Source organism: Thalassophryne amazonica, chromosome 15 (assembly GCF_902500255.1).
Source record: "Thalassophryne amazonica chromosome 15, fThaAma1.1, whole genome shotgun sequence".
Classification (NCBI taxonomy): Eukaryota; Metazoa; Chordata; class Actinopteri; order Batrachoidiformes; family Batrachoididae; genus Thalassophryne; species Thalassophryne amazonica.
The window spans coordinates 69,141,343-69,162,311 of NC_047117.1; the positions used below are offsets into that span (position 1 = coordinate 69,141,343).

Genomic DNA, 20,969 nt, shown 5'->3' on the forward strand with positions numbered 1-20,969 from the left:
TTTATGTACGCGTTTGCTGGGTGTTGTGCGTTTTGAAATGACATTAAATATTGTTAATGTGATTCCACGTGTTGTGTATCTCAGTAAGTGATAATAATGCAAATAACATGCAGTTGTCGTGCGGTATGCATTTTCTGAGTCCCTCCGTCCATGCCCACTCAGCCAAAATGACCGAGTGCATACCGCCCTCCAAAAGTATGTTATTGTATTATTACACAGCTGGTTTTTAGGCGCTACCCAACTCGTGCCATACTGAGGTTCAGTTGTATGGTTGAAACCCGCATTTGCTTTTGTACCAGGCTGTAAACATGTTTATTTCTGCTGTAACATGGGGATTTTAACATGGCAGTCTATGAGGATTGACACTCTTTTGGAGCCAAATGCAAGATTTGCCACTTACAAAATGGCTTCATTTGTCAGGAGTCCGAACCAAAGGTTGATGCTTGGATAACATTAGTTATCTAAAAATGACCAGAAGTAACTTTAATGTGACCTAAAATGCACAATCCACAACCGATTCTTTTATTTGGTAAGAGATCATGCTGATAGTCATCATTTGGAGTTTGATCACAAGGAGCATGAAAAAAAATATTCCGTAACACGAATGACGCTCATGTGTGTCTGTTAAACAGTGTGTGTCCTGTGATGGTGTTCTTTTGCTGCACACGGGCCTGGTCATGTGCTCCGTAGCTACAATACTTACACCAGCAGTATAACAGGCCTACCCCTGCTGGGGGGAATTTAGTTCTGCAGAGGAGAGATGACCAGCATGCATGGCCAGAGGTAGGACTGAAACAATATGTTCACACTTTAAAAAATAAAATGCAGTAATTTCCTCCATCACGGTTTGTAGTGTTACTGATTGCTGCATTATTTGTTAGTACTCTGCAGTATCAATGCACCAGTGCAACATAATTGAACTGGAAAACTCTTCTTGGATATTCATGTGCCTGTTTTGTTGCAAAATAGTTGCTTTTCACATATAATTAGTCATTCCTTTCATTCCTGATCAACAAGGTCTTTTTTTTTTTAAAAAAAACAAGCAAAACACAAAGGTTGAAGCAAATCAGACTCTTCTTGTAGAAAGCATTTCTGAACTTGAAAGCTAATGGCTCGGTAAATTATGAATAAGGACTCTTACTGTCTGCAGGGGCGTGTAAGACTGGAAATTTCAGAACAATGTTAACACGATTGGCTTTAACAAAAGACGAGCTGAGCAACTTGTTCTATTTAATGAAAATGTACTTTCAGTGCTTGAAATTTCTCTTCTTTCTGCAAATATGCTCCAGCACACACCCTGAACACAATCAGTGATGTTGAAAAAATACATGGACATAAAACTTTAATTCCAAATAGTTAAAGGAGTTGCACTTTTTTTTTAATCTACTTTACTATACTGAATGTGTATATGGATTTAGTTTATCTATCTTCAGACCAAACATCTGAAAGTGCTGTGAACTGTGTGGAGCATTTTGAATGTACATCCAGTCAAAACTGGGGTTTAACAAAAACAATAATAAACAGAGTCATTGTTAATGGAAATAAAGTCTCAAATTTAAAGGGGTCTTCATGTGCCAAATCAGTTTTTAATAGAGATATTACAGTGAAGTATAGTTTGGATTTCATATTAGCCATCTTCAAATTTTCCTTATTCTGAGTGTTCAGGTAGAAATTACCCCGCTAAAAGCAACATTTCTAAGTGAAACAGCTCATTTTACACTACTGTGACATATGTCACAAAAGCCCCTAAAGGGACTCCAGCTTTTATGGCAAAGCACGGAGGGACAGTGGGTGTGCCTAGCAGACATTTCCTTCAATTTAAAGATGCTGTATATGCAAAAAAAAAAAAAAAAAAAAAAAAAAGAATAAAAAAAATAAATAAATAAAGTGTTATCTTACAGACTTGGTCATCAATGTTTTTTGTTTGTTTTTAAGAATAGGTGGTACACCAGCATCCATGTTGCCGTTTGGCCTTGAATTTGATTGGTTCCTGTGTGGCAACATGGTGGCTTAGTGGTTAGCACTGTTGCCTCACAGCAAGAAGATCATAGGATCGAGTCCGACCTGTGTTTGCATTTGTGTTTGGAGTTTGCATGTTCTCCCTGTGTTTGTGTGGGTTTCCTCTGGGTGCTCTGGCTTCCTCCCACATACAAAAACATGAAGATTAGGTAGATTGTTTGTCAGTATGTGGCCCTGCGACAGATTGGCATCCTGTCCAGGGTGTATCCCGCCTCACGCCCTACGACTGCTGGGATAAGCTCCAGATCCCCCCCCCCACCCCACCCCCACCCCAATGACCCTAAGAAAAATGACATGCTAACAAGCTAAACTAGGATGGAAAAACATAGCTAGCTAATCTAGGAGAGCCCTTCGCCAAACAATGGCGTTTGAGACATTAGAGTGACAGAGTGAATATGGGAAACCTTTCAGCATCTCAGATTTTATAAAAGCATTCCTGAAAATGTACATAACCACATCAAACTGAGTGTTCTTATCCTTTGTTCTCTTTATCACACCTACAACTGTTACCCTCTTCAACCCTAAATTCTCTCTTTTCTTGCTTTGCTTTTCTTCCCTCTGGACTATTTAGAATTTTGAGTGTTGGCCTCCTGGTGGTGACCTTATGTGCCGCCCTGACATTGGCCCAGTTTCCTCGAGAATGCGTCACCACTGAGGTTCTGCGCAGTGGCCAGTGCTGCCCTTCTCCTACCAGCACTGTGGGAGATGAATGTGGCGCCAGCACAGGGCGAGGACGGTGTGTGGCCATTGTTGCTGACAACCGACGTCACGGACCCCAGTACCCATACGCCGGCCGTGATGACAGAGAGAGGTGGCCGCTAAGATTTTTCAATCGCACATGTCAATGCAACGGGAATTTCAGCGGTTACAACTGTGGCCGATGCCGACACGGGCTGATGGGAGTAAACTGTGATCAGAGGATCTCTGTGGGTGAGGATGTTGTCTGAACAGAGTATTTTTATGCCAACCTAAACACTGAGGGCCTGATTTACAAAGATTCCAGATAACGAGTGCTAAATTGCATGACCAGTCCAAACTTTTGCCTGTTGGGGTGGAGACAGATTTGTGGGTAAGACAGCAGTTTTTAAATGAGGATTTTACATGTGTTAATGGCCATAAGCGTAAACTGAAATGAAATCAGCCACTTAAGTCACTGGATGTAGGTGCAAGACACCTCTTTATCCAGTTCTAATATTCATGCAAGACAGCTCAGTACTTGAATAGTCTCATATTTTATTGATTTTATGACACGCAGCGTGCACAGATATGTGTGAATTGTCCCACATAGACAGCTGTGCGTGCTGCTCGGAGGAAAGCACAGACAGCTCGCTGTGTGCCAGCGGAATGCACAACTGTGTGCGCTCTGTGCGTACAGTTGTGTTTTTCAGTCAAGCGCAATCGGTTAAACTACAACCCCTGGCAAAAAATTATGGAATCAACAGCCTCGGAGGATGTTCATTCAGTTGTTTAATTTTGTAGAAAAAAAGCAGATGACAGACATGACACAAAACTAAAGTCATTTCAAATGGCAACTTTCTGGCTTTAAGAAACACTATAAGAAATCAAGAAAAAAAGATTGTGGCAGTCAGTAACGGTTACTTTTTTAGACCAAGCAGAGGGAAAAAAATATGGACTCACTCAATTCTGAGGAATAAATTATGGAATCACCCTGTAAATTTTCATCCCCAAAACTAACACCTGCATCAAATCAGATCTGCTCATTAGTCTGCATCTAAAAGGAGTGATCACACCTTGGAGAGCTGTTGCACCAAGTGGACTGACATGAATCATGGCTCCAACATGAGAGATGTCAGTTGAAACAAAGGAGAGGATTATCAAACTCTTAAAAGAGGGTAAATCATCACGCAATGTTGCAAAAGATGTTGGTTGTTCACAGTCAGCTGTGTCTAAACTCTGGACCAAATACAAACAACATGGGAAGGTTGTTAAAGGCAAACATACTGGTAGACCAAGGAAGACATCAAAGCGTCAAAACACAAAACTTAAAGCAATATGTCTCAAAAATCGAAAATGCACAACAAAACAAATGAGGAACGAATGGGAGGAAACTGGAGTCAATGTCTGTGACCGAACTGTAAGAAACCGCCTAAAGGCAATGGGATTTACATACAGAAAAGCTAAACGAAAGCCATCATTAACAACTAAACAGAAAAAAACAAGGTTACAATGGGCTAAGGAAAAGCAACTGTGGATGACTGGATGAAAGTCATATTCAGTGATGAATCTCGAATCTGCATTGGGCAAGGTGATGATGCTGGAACTTTTGTTTGGTGCCGTTCCAATGAGATTTATAAAGATGACTGCCTGAAGAGAACATGTAAATTTCCACAGTCATTGATGATATGGGGTTGCATGTCAGGTAAAGACACTGGGGAAATGGCTGTCATTACATCATCATTAAATGCACAAGTTTACGTTGATATTTTGGACAATTGAAAGGATGTTTGGGGATGATGAAATCATTTTTCAAGATGATAATGCATCTTGCCATAGAGCAAAAACTGCAAAAACATTCCTTGCAAAAAGACACATAGGGTCAATGTCATGACATAGGGTCAATGTCAACGAGCAGATCTGATTTGATGCAGGTGTTAGTTTGGGGGATGAAAATTTACAGGGTGATTCCATAATTTTTTTCCTCAGAATTGAGTGATTCCATATTTTTTTCCTCTGCTTGGTCTAAAAAAAGTAACCGTTACTGACTGCCACAATCTTTTTTTCTTGATTTCTTATAGTGTTTCTTAAAGCCAGAAAGTTGCCATTTGAAATTACTTTAGTTTTGTGTCATGTCTGTGATCTGCTTTTTTTTCTACAAAATTAAACAACTGAATGAACATCCTCCGAGGCCAGTGATTCCATAATTTTTGCCAGGGGTTGTACAGAACCAAAATTTCCTTTTGAACTGCATATGCAAGCATCACCTATTTCCATGCTTTTGTGCTCTCGGGTGGACAAACCCCAAATTGCATATTTATGAATGCATATTTATGGACTGAACTAATAATCCACGCTATTTTGTGCATTTGACAGATGCAATCCTCATTGCACACCATTATTACCTCAGCATGCAGGTGTATTTGCAAGTGCAGTTCCGCTTTATGCACGTTTTTATAGACAAACTTTTAATAAATCAGGCCCTGAGTTTCCACCTCCTCTTCAAGTTTTCAGATTTCATTCCTCCTACGCTTCATTTTCTCTCTGCCTACCCTCCTGTCTACCTCCATTCAATTCTCTCTACAGTAAGAAGGAACATAATACAGATGAGCACCGCTCAGAAGCAAGCATTTGTAAATGCTTTGGACCAAGCTAAGAGGACGATCCATCCTGACCTGGTCATCTGCACAAGACGGTACATGAGCATGTCATATTATTCCGAGTACTGGGGCAACAGCAAATATCATTCAGACTGTTACACAAGCATCTGGCGTGCGCATAAGTTATTGGTCATCCATGTTTAGAATGAAAACCGTGCTACAACCCCAGTTCCAATGAAGTCGGGACATTGTGTGAAATGTAAATAAAAACAGAATACAATGATTTGCAAATCCCCTTCAACCTATATTCAGCTGAATACACCACATAGACAAGATATTTAATGTTCAAACTGATAGACTTTTTTGTTTTTGTGCAAATATTTGCTCATTTAGAAATGGATGCCTGCAACACATTTCAAAAAAGCTGGGACAGGGGCAACAAAAGACTGGGAAAGTTGAAGAATGCTCAAAGAACACCTGTTTGGAGCATTCCACAGGTAATCAGGTTAATTGGAAACAGGTTAGTGTCATGATTGGGTATAAAAGGAGCATCCCCAAAAGTCTCAGCTGTTCACAAGCAAAGGTGGGGAGAGGATCACCACTTTGTGAACAACTGCATGAAAAAAATAGTCCAACAGTTTAAGTACAATGTTTCTCAATGTTCACATTGCAAGGAATTTAGGGATTCCATCATCTACAGTCCCTAATATAATCAGAAGATTCAGAGAATCTGGAGAACTTTCTACATGTAAACGGCAAGGCCAAAAAACAACATTAAATGCCCGTGACCTTTGATCCCTCAGGTGGCACTGCATTAAAAACTGACATTGTGTAAAGGATCTTACCACTTGGGCTCAAGAACACTTCAAAAAACCATTGTCAGTTAACACAGTTCGTCGCTACATCTACAAGTGCAAGTTAAAACTCTACCATGCAAAGTGAAAGCCATACATCGACAACATCCAGAAACACCGCCGTCTTCTCTGGGCCCGAGCTCATTTGAAATGGACAGACGCAAAGTGGAGAAGTGTGTTGTGGTCTGAGGAGTCCACATTTCAAATTGTTCAAATCATGGACGTCGTGTTCTCCGGACAAACAAGGAAAAGGACCATCCAGATTGTTACCAGCAACTTCAAAAGCCAGCATCTGTGATGGTATGGGGGTGTGTTAGTGTCCATGGCATGGACAACTTACACATCTGTGATGGCACCATCAATGCTGAAAGGTACATCCAGATTTTGGAGCAACGCATGTTGCCATCCAAGCAATGTCTTTTTCGGAGATGTCCCTGCTTATTTCAGCAAGACAATGCCAAGCCACATTCTGCACGTGTTACAACAGCGTGGCTTCGTAGTAAAAGAGTGCGGGTACTAGACTGGCCTGCCTGTAGTCCAGACCTGTCGCCCATTGAAAATGTGTGGCGCATTATGAAGCGCAAAATACGACAACGGAGACCCCGGACTGTTGAACAACTGAAGTTGTACGTTAAGCAAGAATGGGAAAGAATTCCACCTTCAAAGCTTCAACAATTAGTGTCCTCAGTTCCCAAATGCTTATTGAGTGTTGTTAGAAGGAAAGGTGATGTAACACAGTGGTAACCATACCACTGTCCCAGCTTTTTTGAAACGTGTTGCAGGCGTCCATGTCAAAATGAGCAAATATTTGCACAAAAACAATAAAGTTTATCAGTTTGAACATTAAGTATATTGTCTTTGTGGTGTATTCAATTAAATATAGGTTGAAGAGGATTTTCAAATCATTGTATTCTGTTTTTAATTTACATTTTACACAACGTCCCTACTTCATTGAAATTGGGGTTGGAGAATTCAAAAGCCATCTGCAGAATAGGTGGTTTTGTGGTAGGAGATGGAGTTCCAGTGTATAGATCTGGGGTTGATTCCAGTGTGTGTGTGTGTGTGTGTGTGTGTGTGTCTCCTTGGTCAAGACCCTTCATTAGCATTGTCCCAGCCCACCCAGCTGTGAATAGGTACCTGCATTGACTGGGGGAGTAACCTGCAATGATGGATTGGTGTTGCTTCCAGGGAGAGCTGGAGACTCCCGTTCACTTCACACTATATTTTTATGGGAAATGAATTTCATCTATTTTGGAATAAGGCTGTAACATAACAAAATGTGGAAAAGTGAAGTCAATCAATCAATAAATTTTATTCATATAGCGCCAAATCACAACAAACAGTTGCCCCAAGGCACTTTATATTGTAAGGCAAGGCCATACAATAATTACGTAAAAACCCCAACGGTCAAAACGACCCCCTGTGAGCAAGCACTTGGCGACAGTGGTAAGGAAAAACTCCCTTTTAACAGGAAGAAACCTCCAGCAGAACCAGGCTCAGGAAGGGGCAGTCTTCTGCTGGGACTGGTTGGGGCTGAGGGAGAGAACCAGGAAAAAGACCTGCTGTGGAGGGGAGCAGAGATCAATCACTAATGATTAAATGCAGAGTGGTGCATACAGAGCAAAAAGAGAAAGAAACACTCAGTGCATCATGGGAACCCCCCAGCAGTCTAAGTCTATAGCAGCATAACTAAGGGATGGCTCAGGGTCACCTGATCCAGCCCTAACTATAAGCTTTAGCAAAAAGGAAAGTTTTAAGCCTAATCTTAAAAGTAGAGAGGGTGTCTGTCTCCCTAATCCGAACTGGGAGCTGGTTCCACAGGAGAGGAGCCTGAAAGCTGAAGGCTCTGCCTCCCATTCTACTCTTACAAAACCCTAGGAACTACAAGTAAGCCTGCAGTCTGAGAGCGAAGCGCTCTATTGGGGTGATATGGTACTATGAGGTCCCTAAGATAAGATGTGACCTGATTATTCAAAACCTTATAAGTAAGAAGAAGAATTTTAAATTCTATTCTAGAATTAACAGGAAGCCAATGAAGAGAGGCCAATATGGGTGAGATATGCTCTCTCCTTCTAGTCCCTGTCAGTACTCTAGCTGCAGCATTTTGAATTAACTGAAGGCTTTTCAGGGAACTTTTAGGACAACCTGATAATAATGAATTACAATAGTCCAGCCTAGAGGAAATAAATGCATGAATTAGTTTTCAGCATCACTCTGAGACAAGACCTTTCTAATTTTAGAGATATTGCATAAATGCAAAAAAGCAGTCCTACATATTTGTTTAATATGCGCATTGAATGACATATCCTGATCAAAAATGACTCCAAGATTTCTCACAGTATTACTAGAGGTCAGGGTAATGCCATCCAGAGTAAGGATCTGGTTAGACACCATGTTCTAAGATTTGTGGGGCCAAGTACAATAACTTTTTTTTAACAGTTTTATCTGAATTTAAAAGCAGGAAATTAGAGGTCATCCATGTCTTTATGTCTGTAAGACAATCCTGCAGTTTAGCTAATTGGTGTGTGTCCTCTGGCTTCATGGATAGATAAAGCTGGGTATCATCTGCATAACAATGAAAATTTAAGCAATGCCGTCTAATAATACTGCCTAAGTGTTAGTGTTGTGAATACTTTCCGTGTGCACTCTACAAATATCTGTCCCAATATAACATATGACCTGAACTGAGAACTTGGTTTTAACTAACCTTAATATGGTTTAGCGCTGTTTCTAACCAGGATTAGATGGTGTATATTATTTGTATGCTAGCTTTTCAACAGCACAACAGTAAACACAATAACACTATATTGTACATTGTCAAATGATCTTTTTGGAACTATCACCCCCCTGGTCTTGTGCCAACAGAAGGCAAAGGTCTGCCCAACATAATCCAAATTACAACGGCAGATAATGAGAGTGAGTCCAAGATGTAGTTTTGCATTATCATAAAACAGAAAAAAAAAAACCCACAAAATTAAATCTTAAAAATCAGTACAAATGGGTTATGCTGTGCCTGGGGTGACTTTCAGTTTCAGATGCTGCTGCTATAAGACTCAATTATCTTTGGCTGGAGTGAAGGGAATTAAAATATTCCAACTAACAGTACGTAAATATGTAATTAACAATCTTCCATGTCAACTGAGGACTACAGTAGATTAACTTTTGAAGTAATTCTCATCCGCAGGTGATAAAGCCTTTGTGTAGTCTTCACCAAACATGTGATGTTAAAACTAATAATAATAATAAGTTATACTCACCCTTTCCTTTTCACATTTTGAACACAAGCCCCATAGAAACATAAGCTTCTTAAAGGGGCCTTCTTGTAAAAAAATCTTTCTCTTTTTTTTCCCACGGTTGAATGTGACTGTTAAACAACATTAAAGTCTCACAATTCTCCATATTTGCATGTAGAAACTCAATTTAGGTCTCAAATGTTTTATTTTGGGATTCTGTACATGTTACAAAAGTTGAACTCAAAATGTTGCGATCTGGTTACTGCAACATACCAACACACAGGAGATTTGTCTTCAGCCATTATATTTTACCTCCCTTTTGGGGGCGAGCAGCAACTCCTTTCCACTTAAAGCAATAGGCACAGTCTTTTTTTAAGATGCATTATCTCAATAACTACAGGCTATTTTTGCAAAACATTCTGTATCTGTTTCGAAACACAATAGTTACTGATTAGTTCATTAATTAATGCTTCGATCTTAAATATGATCAATCTATCTTTATTAGTTGGCTATGTACCACAGGCTTTTAAGGTGGCAGTAATTAACACTGGGAGGTCCAAGCTTTTCTCTTCTACCTGTAAAGTCCACAAAGAGTGAAATGACCCCAAGATCCCCAGTGGAGAGCTACTTCTGTTATGTAAACAAGGAAGTCTCAGAACACCTCAGGGGAGGGGCTGACTTGGCTAGCCACATTCTTGTGTTTGCATGAGATGCGCAGTCGGAATGACAGACTCATTCAAGGTGGAGGTGGGATTACATCAAGGATCAGCTCTGAGTCCTTTCTTGTTTGCAGTGGTGATTGACAGGTTGACGGATGAGATCAGACAGGAGTCCCCATGGACTATGATGTTTGCAGATGACATTGTGATCTGTAGTGAGAGTAGAGAGCAAGTTGAGTCTAGTCTGGAGAAGTGGAGATATGCTTTGGAGAGAAGGGGAATGAAACTCAGTAGAAGCAAGACCAAGTACATGTGTGTGAATGAGAGGGAGCCCAGTGGAATAGTGCAGTTACAAGGAGTAGAAGTGGTGAAAGTAGATGAGTTTAAATATTTGGGGTCAACTGTTCAAAGTAATGGAGAGTGTGGTAGAGAGGTGAAGAAGAGAGTGCAGGCAGGGTGGAGTGGGTGGAGAAAGGTGGCAGGAGTGATTTGTGACTGAAGAATATCAGCAAGAGTGAAGGCGAAAGTTTACAAAACAGTAGTGAGACCAGCTATGTTGTACGGTTTAGAGACGGTGGCACTAACAAAAAGACAGGAGGCAGAGCTTGAGGTGGCAGAGCTGAAGATGTTGAGATTCTCTTTGGGAGTGACAAGAATGGACAAGATTAGGAATGAACATATCAGAGGGACAGCTCAGGTGGGACGGTTTGGAGACAAAGTCAGAGAGGCGAGATTGAGATGGTTTGGACATGTGCAGAGGAGGGACCCAGGGTATATAGGGAGAAGGATGCTGATGATGGATCCACCAGGCAGGAGGAGAAGAGGGAGGACAAAGAGGAGGTTTATGGATGTGCTGAGGGAGGACATGCAGGTGGTTGGTGTGACAGAGGAAGATACAGAGGACAGGGTGAAATGGAAATGATTGATCTGCTGTGGCGACCCCTAACGGGAATCCAGAAAACAAAGTTTTCTTTTGGTGTGTTTTTTAGTACATTTCAATACAATTCAGAAAACAAAAGTTTTCTTTTGGTGTGTTTTTTGGTACATTTCAATACAATTCAGAAAACAAAGTTTTCTTTTGGTGTAATTTTTGGTACATTTTGGTACATTTCAATAAAATCCAGAAAACAAAGTTTTATTTTGGTGTGCATTTTGGTACGTTTCAATACAATTCAGAAAACAAAATTTCATCTCTCCCCCTGGGTAAAGTTATTTATCCACATAAGCACAAATCAGCAGCCCTTTCAGACATTAAATATGCAAACACAAGAATGTGGCTAGCCAAGTCAGCCCCTCCCCTGAGGTGTTCTGAGACTTCCTTGTTTACATACAGAAGTAGCTCTCCACAGGGGATCTTGGTCATTGACCATCCTGTGGGCCTTTAGAGGTAGATTGGTCATTTGACCAGTCCTTGGTCTTCCAAGTGTTAAACCATTACTTAAAAAGCCATCACTGTGACCCAGCTATCTTAGCTAATTATAGGCCAATCTCCAACCTTCCTTTCTCTCAAAAATCCTTGAAAGGGTAGTTGTAAAACTGCAGAGGAATGGTCTATGTGAAGAGTTTCAGTCAGGTTTTAGAATTCATTATAGTACAGAAACAGCATTAGTGAAGGTTACAAATGATCTTCTTATGGCCTCAGACAGTGGACTCATCTCTGTGCTTGTCCTGTTAGACCTCAGTGCTGCTTTTGATACTGTTGACCATAACATTTTATTACAGAGATTAGAGCATGCCATAGGTATTAACGGCACTGCACTGCGGTGGTTTTGAATCATATTTATCTAATAGATTTACAATTTATTGATAGTAAATGGGGAGTCTTCTTCACAGACTAAGGTTAATTATGGAGTTCCACAAGGTTCTGTGCTAGGACCAATTTTAATCACTTTATACATGCTTCCCTTAGGCAGTATTATTAGAAAGCAGAATTAGAAACAATTTTCATTGTTACACAGATGATACCCAGCTTTATCTATCCATGAGGACACACACCAATTAGTTAAACTGCAGGAATGTCTTACAGACATAAAGACATGGATGACCTCTAATTTCCTGCTTTTAAATTAAGATAAAACTGTTAAAAAAAAGTTATTGTACTTGGCCCCACAAATCTTAGAAACATGGTGTCTAACCAGATCCTTACTCTGGATGGCATTACCCTGACCTCTAGTAATACTGTGATAAATCTTGGAGTCATTTTTGATCAGGATATGTCCGTCAATGCGCATATTAAGCAAATATGTAGGACTGCTTTTTTGCATTTGCGCAATATCTCAGAGTTATGCTGAAAAACTAATTCATGCATTTATTTCCTCTAGGCTGGACTATTGTAATTCATTATTATCAGGTTGTCCTAAAAGTTCCCTGAAAAGCCTTCAGTTAATTCAAATGCTGCAGCTAGAGTACTGATGGGGACTAGAAGGAGAGAGCATATCTCACCCATATTGGCCTCTCTTCATTGGCTTCCTGTTAATTCTAGAATAGAATTTAAAATTCTTCTTCTTACTTATAAGGTTTTGAATAATCAGGTCCCATCTTATCTTAGGGACCTCATAGTACCATATCACCCCAATAAAGCGCTTCGCTCTCAGACTGCAGGCTTACTTGTAGTTCCTAGGGTTTGTAAGAGTAGAATGGGAGGCAGAGCCTTCAGCTTTCAGGCTCCTCTCCTGTGGAACCAGCTCCAAATTCGGATCAGGGAGACAGACACCCTCTCTACTTTTAAGATTAGGCTTAAAACTTTCCTTTTTGCTAAAGCTTATAGTTAGGGCTGGATCAGGTGACCCTGAACCATCTCTTAGTTATGCTGCTATAAACTTAGACTGCTGGGGGGTTCCCATGATGCACTGAGTGTTTCTTTCTCTTTTTGCTCTGTATGCACCACTCTGCATTTAATCATTAGTGATTAATCTCTGCTATCTTCCACAGCATGTCTTTTTCCTGATTCTCTCCCCTCAGCCCCAACCAGTCCCAGCAGAAGACTGCCCCTCCCTGAGCCTGGTTCTGCTAGAGGTTTCTTCCTGTTAAAAGGGAGTTTTTCCTTCCCACTGTCGCCAAGTGCTTGCTCACAGGGGGTCGTTTTGACATGGGGTTTTCTGTAATTATTGTATGGCTTTTTCCTTACAATATAAAGCGCCTTGGGGCAACTGTTTATTGTGATTTGGCACTATATAAATAAAATTGATTTGATTTGATTTGATTTCATTGAAAAACCTGGAAAATATGTACCTTTCGTGGAATATACTGTTCCTGCAACAGCTACTAATTTATTTCAAAACAGTATTACATTCTTTCACTCACTTCAAAGTTGAGTTTTTAGACTGATTCTGCATTGAAATTCACCAGACATGCACAGTTGGGAACAACGTATTTTGACTGACATAAATTTTGCCATATTTGCCTCTGTGCACCACCATAAAGGAAATGAATGACAGCAGTCAAGATATGAGTCTACTTTCAGCAAGGATTCAAAGGGTTTAACACAAATATTTTTATAAAGTTTTAGAATTACAGGTGTTTTTACAGTTGTCCCCAAACCCTACATTTCCTACGTTTGACATGCTTTACCAGGCCTTTACTTCAGTTGGTATTTATTTATTTATTTATTTTTTGGGATTGTGCTGCCCCCTGTTTTGTCTTCAGAAAGTTAGAAGTTCTAATGGGCTGAGGTCAGATGACGAACTTGGCTATTGAAGAGTATTCCGTTTTTTTGCCTTGAGAAGCTCTTGGGTTGCTTTGTCAGGATGTTTTGTCTGCACTGTGAAGCTCCTTACTATCACTATGGCAGTATTTGGCTGAACCTGAGTAAGTAGTACAGCCTGATATTGTCCCGAATTCATTGTGCTGCTTCCATCAGTAGTCACATCAATAAACGTCATTGATCCCCTGGTCCAATGGCAGTCATGCATGCGCACATCATAACAATGCCTCCACTGTGCTTGACACAGTGTGGTGTAATTCAGATCATGAACTGTTCCTCACCTTCTTTAGATTCTTGTCTTCCCATCTTTATTCTACAAACTCATCATGGTCAACATATGGACATTTTTTTTTTTTTTTTTTACAAACTTTTTGCTTATGTCTAATTTGGTTTTTCCTCTTATTGAGTGTTATCAGTGGGTTTGCACCTTATGGTAAAGTGTTTGCATTTTGTCAGTGATTTCACGAAAAAAAAAAAAAAAAAAAAAAAAACGGTAACCACACCGTTGGAATCAGCACACCAAGGTGGTGGTTTTAGGCTGTTAATTCTAGAATAGAATTTAAAATTCTTCTTCTTACTTATAAGGTTTTGAATAATCAGGTCCCATCTTATCTTAGGGACCTCATAGTACCATATCACCCCAATAGAGCGCTTCGCTCTCAGACTGCAGGCTTACTTGTAGTTCCTAGGGTTTGTAAGAGTAGAAATGGGAGGCAGAGCCTTCAGCTTTCAGGCTCCTCTCCTGTGGAACCAGCTCCCAATTCAGATCAGGGAGACAGACACCCTCTCTACTTTAAGATTAGGCTTAAAACTTTCCTTTTTGCTAAAGCTTATAGTTAGGGCTGGATCAGGTGACCCTGAACCATCCCTTAGTTATGCTGCTATAGACTTAGACTGCTGGGGGGTTCCATGATGCACTGAGTGTTTCTTTCTCTTTTTGCTCTTATGCACCACTCTGCATTTAATCATTAGTGATTGATCTCCTGCTCCCCTCCACAGCATGTCTTTTTCCTGGTTCTCTCCCCTCAGCCCCAACCAGTCCCAGCAGAAGACTGCCCCTCCCTGAGCCTGGTTCTGCTGGAGGTTTCTTCCTGTAAAAAGGGAGTTTTTCCTTCCCACTGTTGCCAGTGCTTGCTCACAGGGGGTCGTTTTGACCGTTGGGGTTTTTCCGTAATTATTGTATGGCCTTGCCTTACAATATAAGGCACCTTGGCGGCAACTGTTTGTTGGGATTTGGCGCTATATAATAAAATTGATTTGATTTGATTTATAAATAATCTACAGCACTCAAAGATTACTCTTGTCAGTCTCATTCTAAGTCTTTTAAAAGTGCACTATCATTGTGCTCAAACTAAATTTTATTTTTCATATTCTGTATTGTATTGACATGAAATTTGTTGTGGTTAGAGGTCCGGATGGGATCGGTCCAGTTCAGGCGATGGACTCAAATGCTGGGAGCAAGGACGAGACAGAAGTGAACAAAAGGAGATTTATTTACAATAATGGATGAACAAAGGCTTTACGTAATAGTGTTGAAGCTGGAGCATGCAGAGTCGAAACAGGGCCTGCTTATAGCGGTGGAAAGCCGGGAGCTGCAGTGCACACACAGCCAGGCTTGAGAGTTAGTGAGTGGGAATGAATCTCAGGAGTGTGGTACAGAAACTGGAGCCAGGTGGGATGCTCAGAGCCAAGAAGGGAGGAAAGTTCTGAGAAACAAGGAGAACAAAGGTGAGTGATTGCAGCCTTTAACAACAGAATCTTCACAGGAAGGCTTAATGCAGGAATGTTAACAGTTCAGGAAAAAACAATTAAAACAATTTCTTTATTAAGTTGGTCTGACATTCTATTTTTTTTCATTGTATGTAACTGTGCTCTTGGTCTCCGGTGAGGGCGGTCGCATCTCCTCCTCTCTTCTCTTTCTTCCTCTATCTCTGCTCCAACCTTCAAAGTCCCTACTTCACTGGACTGTGAATTCTTCAAACTATATTGGATTAACAATGGAATTGATCAGCTGGTCTCTGAACGCTATTGACACCATTTTTTTCAACAAGGAAATCAGGGCTGGGGGACCCTGCATGCCCAGATAGAACCTACCCTGCTGGCTATGTTCTCGATGCCTGGGAGAAATGGCGTGTTGCATGCTTGGTACCACTCTCTGTGGAGGACGTCAAAGATTTATTTATATTTGGTTTTATCATGGAATGGCTGGCACTTATTGGTTTATGTGCTGCCCTGACCTACCAGAGAATTGGCAAAACGGCTGCTACCAGAACCACAACCCCTCCCCTGTCCATCATGAGTAATGAGTTGGGCAAAGTGATACATTCTCAGACTGCGTGAACCCTTGAACTCAGACGTAAGTTGGATAACATCTTGGAGCAAATGTATGCCTTGCAAAGGAAGATGACGGAGATCAGGGAATACTCATAATGTTGTGTGGGCCGCTGAAGAGGAGGTACTGCTGGCCCACCACCACCAGTCGGCGCCCTGCTGGAGTGCGGGCTTCAAGCATGAAGGGCGCCGAGACAGAGAGTGACAGCTGTCACTCGTTTACACCAGCTGTCACCAATCACCACCATCTCTACAAAAGCCGGATCATTACTCCACCTCCTCGCCGAGAAATCAACTACCGTCGAAGGTAATTCTCTGCATTTCATACTTTCTGAAGACTAATTATTGTTCTGTGTGCAGCCGTATTCCTGAAGTCTGTAATTGGATTGGCGTGCAGTGAGAGTCTGCGACGTCTTCGCCTCTCACTCCATCCAAGGAGCAACTGTCAGGAGCTGCACAGGTGATTCTGTATTGGAGGTGGAGGTTTCCCTCCGCGAAGACCTGTAGAAGAAGGATTACTGGTGTGTGGATACACACTCACCATAACTGTTTTGTCATCTTCTGCCAGCAGTACCAGGGTGTGCAACAGAAGACGGTGACCACCTGGGGACTCAGGACTTGGCGGCTCCGGTGTTCTTCAGGCCGTTGGGTGGTGGAAGCTGTGTGGGTCCCGGCTCTCCGATCGCCAGAGGTCTCCTATCTTCGAGCCTGCCCGCACGTCACCTTGTGTACAATTGGCATTATCTGTGTCTGTATTTAGTTGTGCGTTTCACAACATTAAATTGTTACTCTTTGTCTTATCCATTGTCCGTCATTTGCGCCCCCTGTTGCGGGTCGTGTTACGACCCTTTCCCAACAGGATTTCTCGGCCATTCGTCATGGATCCCGAGGGGCGTCAACCACAGCTTGAACAGCCAATGGGAGACAAGGAGCGCAGGCGTCAGCAGGAGGCGTGGTAAGTGATCTGCAGCAAATCCTTACCGCTTTCACCGCTCAGTTAAATCTGGTAACCGAGCAGAATGCAGTCCTCAATCGAGGGTGGAGGCTCTCACCGCCAGAGTGGAAGCGCGTGACTCGAGTGCTGCTGGCAGTGACTCCTCCTGCTGGCTCTGGGCCACAGATAGACGTTCCACTGGCCATTCAACAAACCCCCCACCGTCCCCTGAAGCTTACATAAGCCCTCCAGAAACCGTACGGAGGCTGTGTCGAAATGTGCGCAGACTTCTAATGCAGTGTTCGCTCGTTTTTTCACAGCGCCAGTTATGTACGCATCAGATGCCAGCCGGGTGGCTTATGTGATTATTTGCTTGAGGTGAGGCACGCGCTTGGGCTACAGCGCTTGGGAACAGAATTCGTGGCTCCTGACGTCATACGCTGGTTTGTACAGGAATTCAAACAGGTGTTTGATCATCCCAACAGAGGCGAGACCGCCTCGAGCGTGCTGCTGTCAATGAGACAGGGGCGCCGAGCGCAGCTGATTAGTGCAGTCGACTTCTGCAATCGCGGCTGCGAGGTCCGCTGGAATAATGGTTGCGCTCCCACGCCGCCTTCATAAACGGACTGTCTCCAGTTTCTGAAGGGCATTTACTGGCTAAGGACGAACCGCAAGACTTCGATGGGCTTGTCAGTGTGGTTATACGTTTAGACAACCGGTTGAATGAACACCGTCGGGGCGCAGCCCGGGGGCGTGGTCGGGCACAAGCCGGTCCCTCCTCCTCCGGGTCCGAAAGGGTGTCGTCTTCCCCCACGTTCCACTGCCAGAGTGGCTCCGTGTGGCAACAGCTCCCCCTGCTGACGAAGCTATGGACACGAGCAGAGCCCAATTAAAATCAAATATCAGACAAGGAGGCTGGCCCGCGGGGAGTGTTTTTTCGTGGCTCTTGTGAGCACATGTTAAAAGACTGCCCAACGATCAAACTCCAACGCCCATCCTTAGGAACTGGGTTAAGGGTGGGCCATAATATGTACACAGGGAAAACCCATAAATCAGCACGAATCCCAGTAACAATCCTAAGTGGGGATTTAACCCTTCACGCCCCAGCACTGGTAGACACGGGGTCAGAAGGGAATCTGGTGGACAGCAGATGGGCCAGGGAAGTAGGGCTTCCTCTGGTAGCCCTGCCTTCACCATTGAAGGTACGAGCACTAGATGGCACTTTACTCCCGTTAATTACACATCAGAGACAGCAAGTAACCTTGGTTGTGTCTGGGAATCACAGGGAGGAGATCGTGTTTTTTGTGACACCTTCTACCTCCCGAGTGATTCTGGGATTTCCATGGATGGTGAAGCACAATCCCCGGATTGATTGGCCGTCTAGGGTGGTGACACAGTGGAGCGAAACCTGCCACCGGGAGTGTCTTGGATCCTCGGTTCCACCGGAATTACAGCTAAAGAGGAGGTCATAGTCCCCCCCAATCTGACGGCGGTGCCCGAGGTGTACCACGATCTTGCTGACAGTCTTCAGCAAAGATCTGGCACTCACTCTTCCCCCGCACCGACCATACGATTGTGCCATCGATTTGATTCCGGGCGCTGAGTACCCGTCCAGTAGATTGTACAACCTCTCACGTCCGGAACGCGAATCGATGGAGACCTACATCCGGGACTCCTTAGCCGCCGGGGTTGATTCAGAACTCCACCTCCCCGATGGGTGCGGTGTTTTCTTTTTTGTGGGTAAAAAAGACGGCGGACTCCGTCCATGCATTGACTACAGAGGGCTGAACGAGATTACGGTTCGCAATCGATACCCGTTGCCCCTGTTAGATTCGGTGTTCACGCCCCTGCATGGAGCCAAAATGTTCACCAAAGTTGATCTTAGGAATGCGTACCACCTGGTTCGGATCCGGAAGGGAGACGAATGGAAGACGGCATTTAACACCCCGGTTAGGTCATTTTGGAGTACCTGGTCATGCCGTTCGGCCCTCACTAATGCCCCCGTGACGTTCCAAGCATTGGTTAATGACGTCTTGCGGGACATCCTGCACCGGTTTGTCTTCGTACATCTGGATGATATACTCATCTTTTCTCCGGACCCTGAGTCTCATGTCCAGCATGTACGTCAGGTCCTGCAGCGGTTACTAGAAAACCGGTTGTTGTGAAGGGCAAGAAGTGTGAGTTCCACTGCACCTCTTTGTCCTTCCTGGGGTTCATCATCTCCTCCAACTCTGTCGCCCCGGATCCGGCCAAGGTTGCGGCGGTGAGAGATTGGCCCAACCAACAAGCCGTAGGAAGCTGCAAACAGTTCCTCGGCTTTGCAAATTTCTAACGGAGGTTCATTAAAGGTTACAGTCAGGTTGTTAGCCCCCTGACTGCCCTGACCTCCACTAAAGTCCCCTTCACTTGGTCGGATCGGTGCGAAGCCGCGTTTAGGGAGTTGAAACGCCGGTTTTCGTCTGCACCAGTTTGGTGCAGCCTGATCCTACTCGCAGTTCATAGTGGAGGTGGACGCCTCTGACTCAGGGATAGGAGCAGTTCTGTCCCAGAGCGGGGAGTCCAACAAGGTTCTCCATCCATGTGCCTACTTTTCCCGCAGGTTGACCCCCCGCTGAACGCAACTATGACGTGGGCAATCGGAACTCCTCGCGGTTAAGGATGCTCTTGAAGAGTGGAGACACTGTTGGAGGGAGCTACGGTGCCTTTCACGGTTTTCACGGACCATCGGAACCTGGAGTACATCCGGACCGCCAAGCGGCTGAACCCCAGGCAAGCCCGCTGGTCCCTGTTCTTCGGACGCTTTGACTTCCGGATCACCTACCGTCCCAGGACTAGGAACCAACGATCCGACGCACTGTCCCGGGTGCACGAAGAGGAAGCCAAGGCCGAGTTGTCAGACCCCATCGAGACCATCGTTCCCGAGTCCACTGTCGTGGCCACCCTCACATGGGATGTGGAGAAGACCATCCGGGAGGCCCTGACCAGGAACCTGGACCCGGGGAACGGTCCGAAGAACAGACTTTACATCCCACCAGAGGCCAGAGCTGCCGTCTTGGACTTCTGCCACGGATCCAAGCTCTCCTGTCATCCCAGAGTGCGTAGGACCGTGGCAGTAGTCCAGCAGCGCTTCTGGTGGGCATCACTGGAAGCTGACGTCCGGGACTATGTCCAGGCCTGCACCACCTGTGCCAGGGGCAAGGCGGATCATCACAAGATCAGGGACCTCCTCCAGCCCCTGCCTGTGCCTCATCGCCCCTGGTCTCACATCGGCCTGGACTTCATCACGGGCCTCCCGCCGTCCCAGGGTAACACCGTCATCCTCACGATAGTGGACCGGTTCTCCAAGGCGGCCCACTTCGTGGCCCTCCCGAAGCTCCCGACGGCCCAGGAGACAGCAGACCTCCTGGTCCACCTCGTCGTGCGTTTGCATGGGATACCATCGGACATTGTTTCGGATCGTGGTCCCCAGTTCTCCTCACAGGTCTGGAGGAGTTTTTGTAAGGAACTGGGGGCCACCGTGAGTTTCTCGTCCGGGTATCACCCACAGACGAATGGCCAGGCAGAGCGGGCGAACCAGGAGTTGGAACAGGCTCTCCGCTGCATAACCTCCGCGCATCCGGCGGCTTGGAGTGACCATCTGGCCTGGATCGAGTATGCCCACAATAGCCAGGTCTCATCTGCTACCGGCCTCTCCCCTTTCGAGGCGTGTTTGGGGTATCAGCCCCCATTGTTTCCACTTGTGGAGGGAGAGGTCGGGGTCCCCTCGGTCCAGGCCCACCTGCGGAGGTGCCGCCGGGTGTGGCGGACCGCCCGTTCTGCCCTGTTGCAGGCCCGGACGAGGGCTAAGGCCCATGCAGATTGCCGGCGTTCCCCGGCCCCTGCATACCAGCCTGGGCAGGAGGTGTGGTTATCAACCAAGGACATCCCACTGCAGGTTGAATTGCAAAAGCTCAAAGACCGG

General features: G+C 44.2%; 1 protein-coding gene across 1 annotated transcript in view; it reads left to right on the forward strand.

Moving 5' to 3' along the window:
- The first annotated feature begins 731 nt into the window (after nucleotides 1-731).
- Nucleotides 732-20,969, forward strand: part of tyrp1b (tyrosinase-related protein 1b) — a 34,813-nt gene continuing 14,575 nt past the window's right edge. The window contains exons 1-3 of the mRNA XM_034189141.1: nucleotides 732-783; nucleotides 2,591-2,949; nucleotides 5,281-5,389. Of these exons, the coding sequence (XP_034045032.1) occupies nucleotides 761-783; nucleotides 2,591-2,949; nucleotides 5,281-5,389 (491 nt within the window). The 5' untranslated portion in view covers nucleotides 732-760. The remainder of the gene's footprint in view (nucleotides 784-2,590; nucleotides 2,950-5,280; nucleotides 5,390-20,969) is intronic.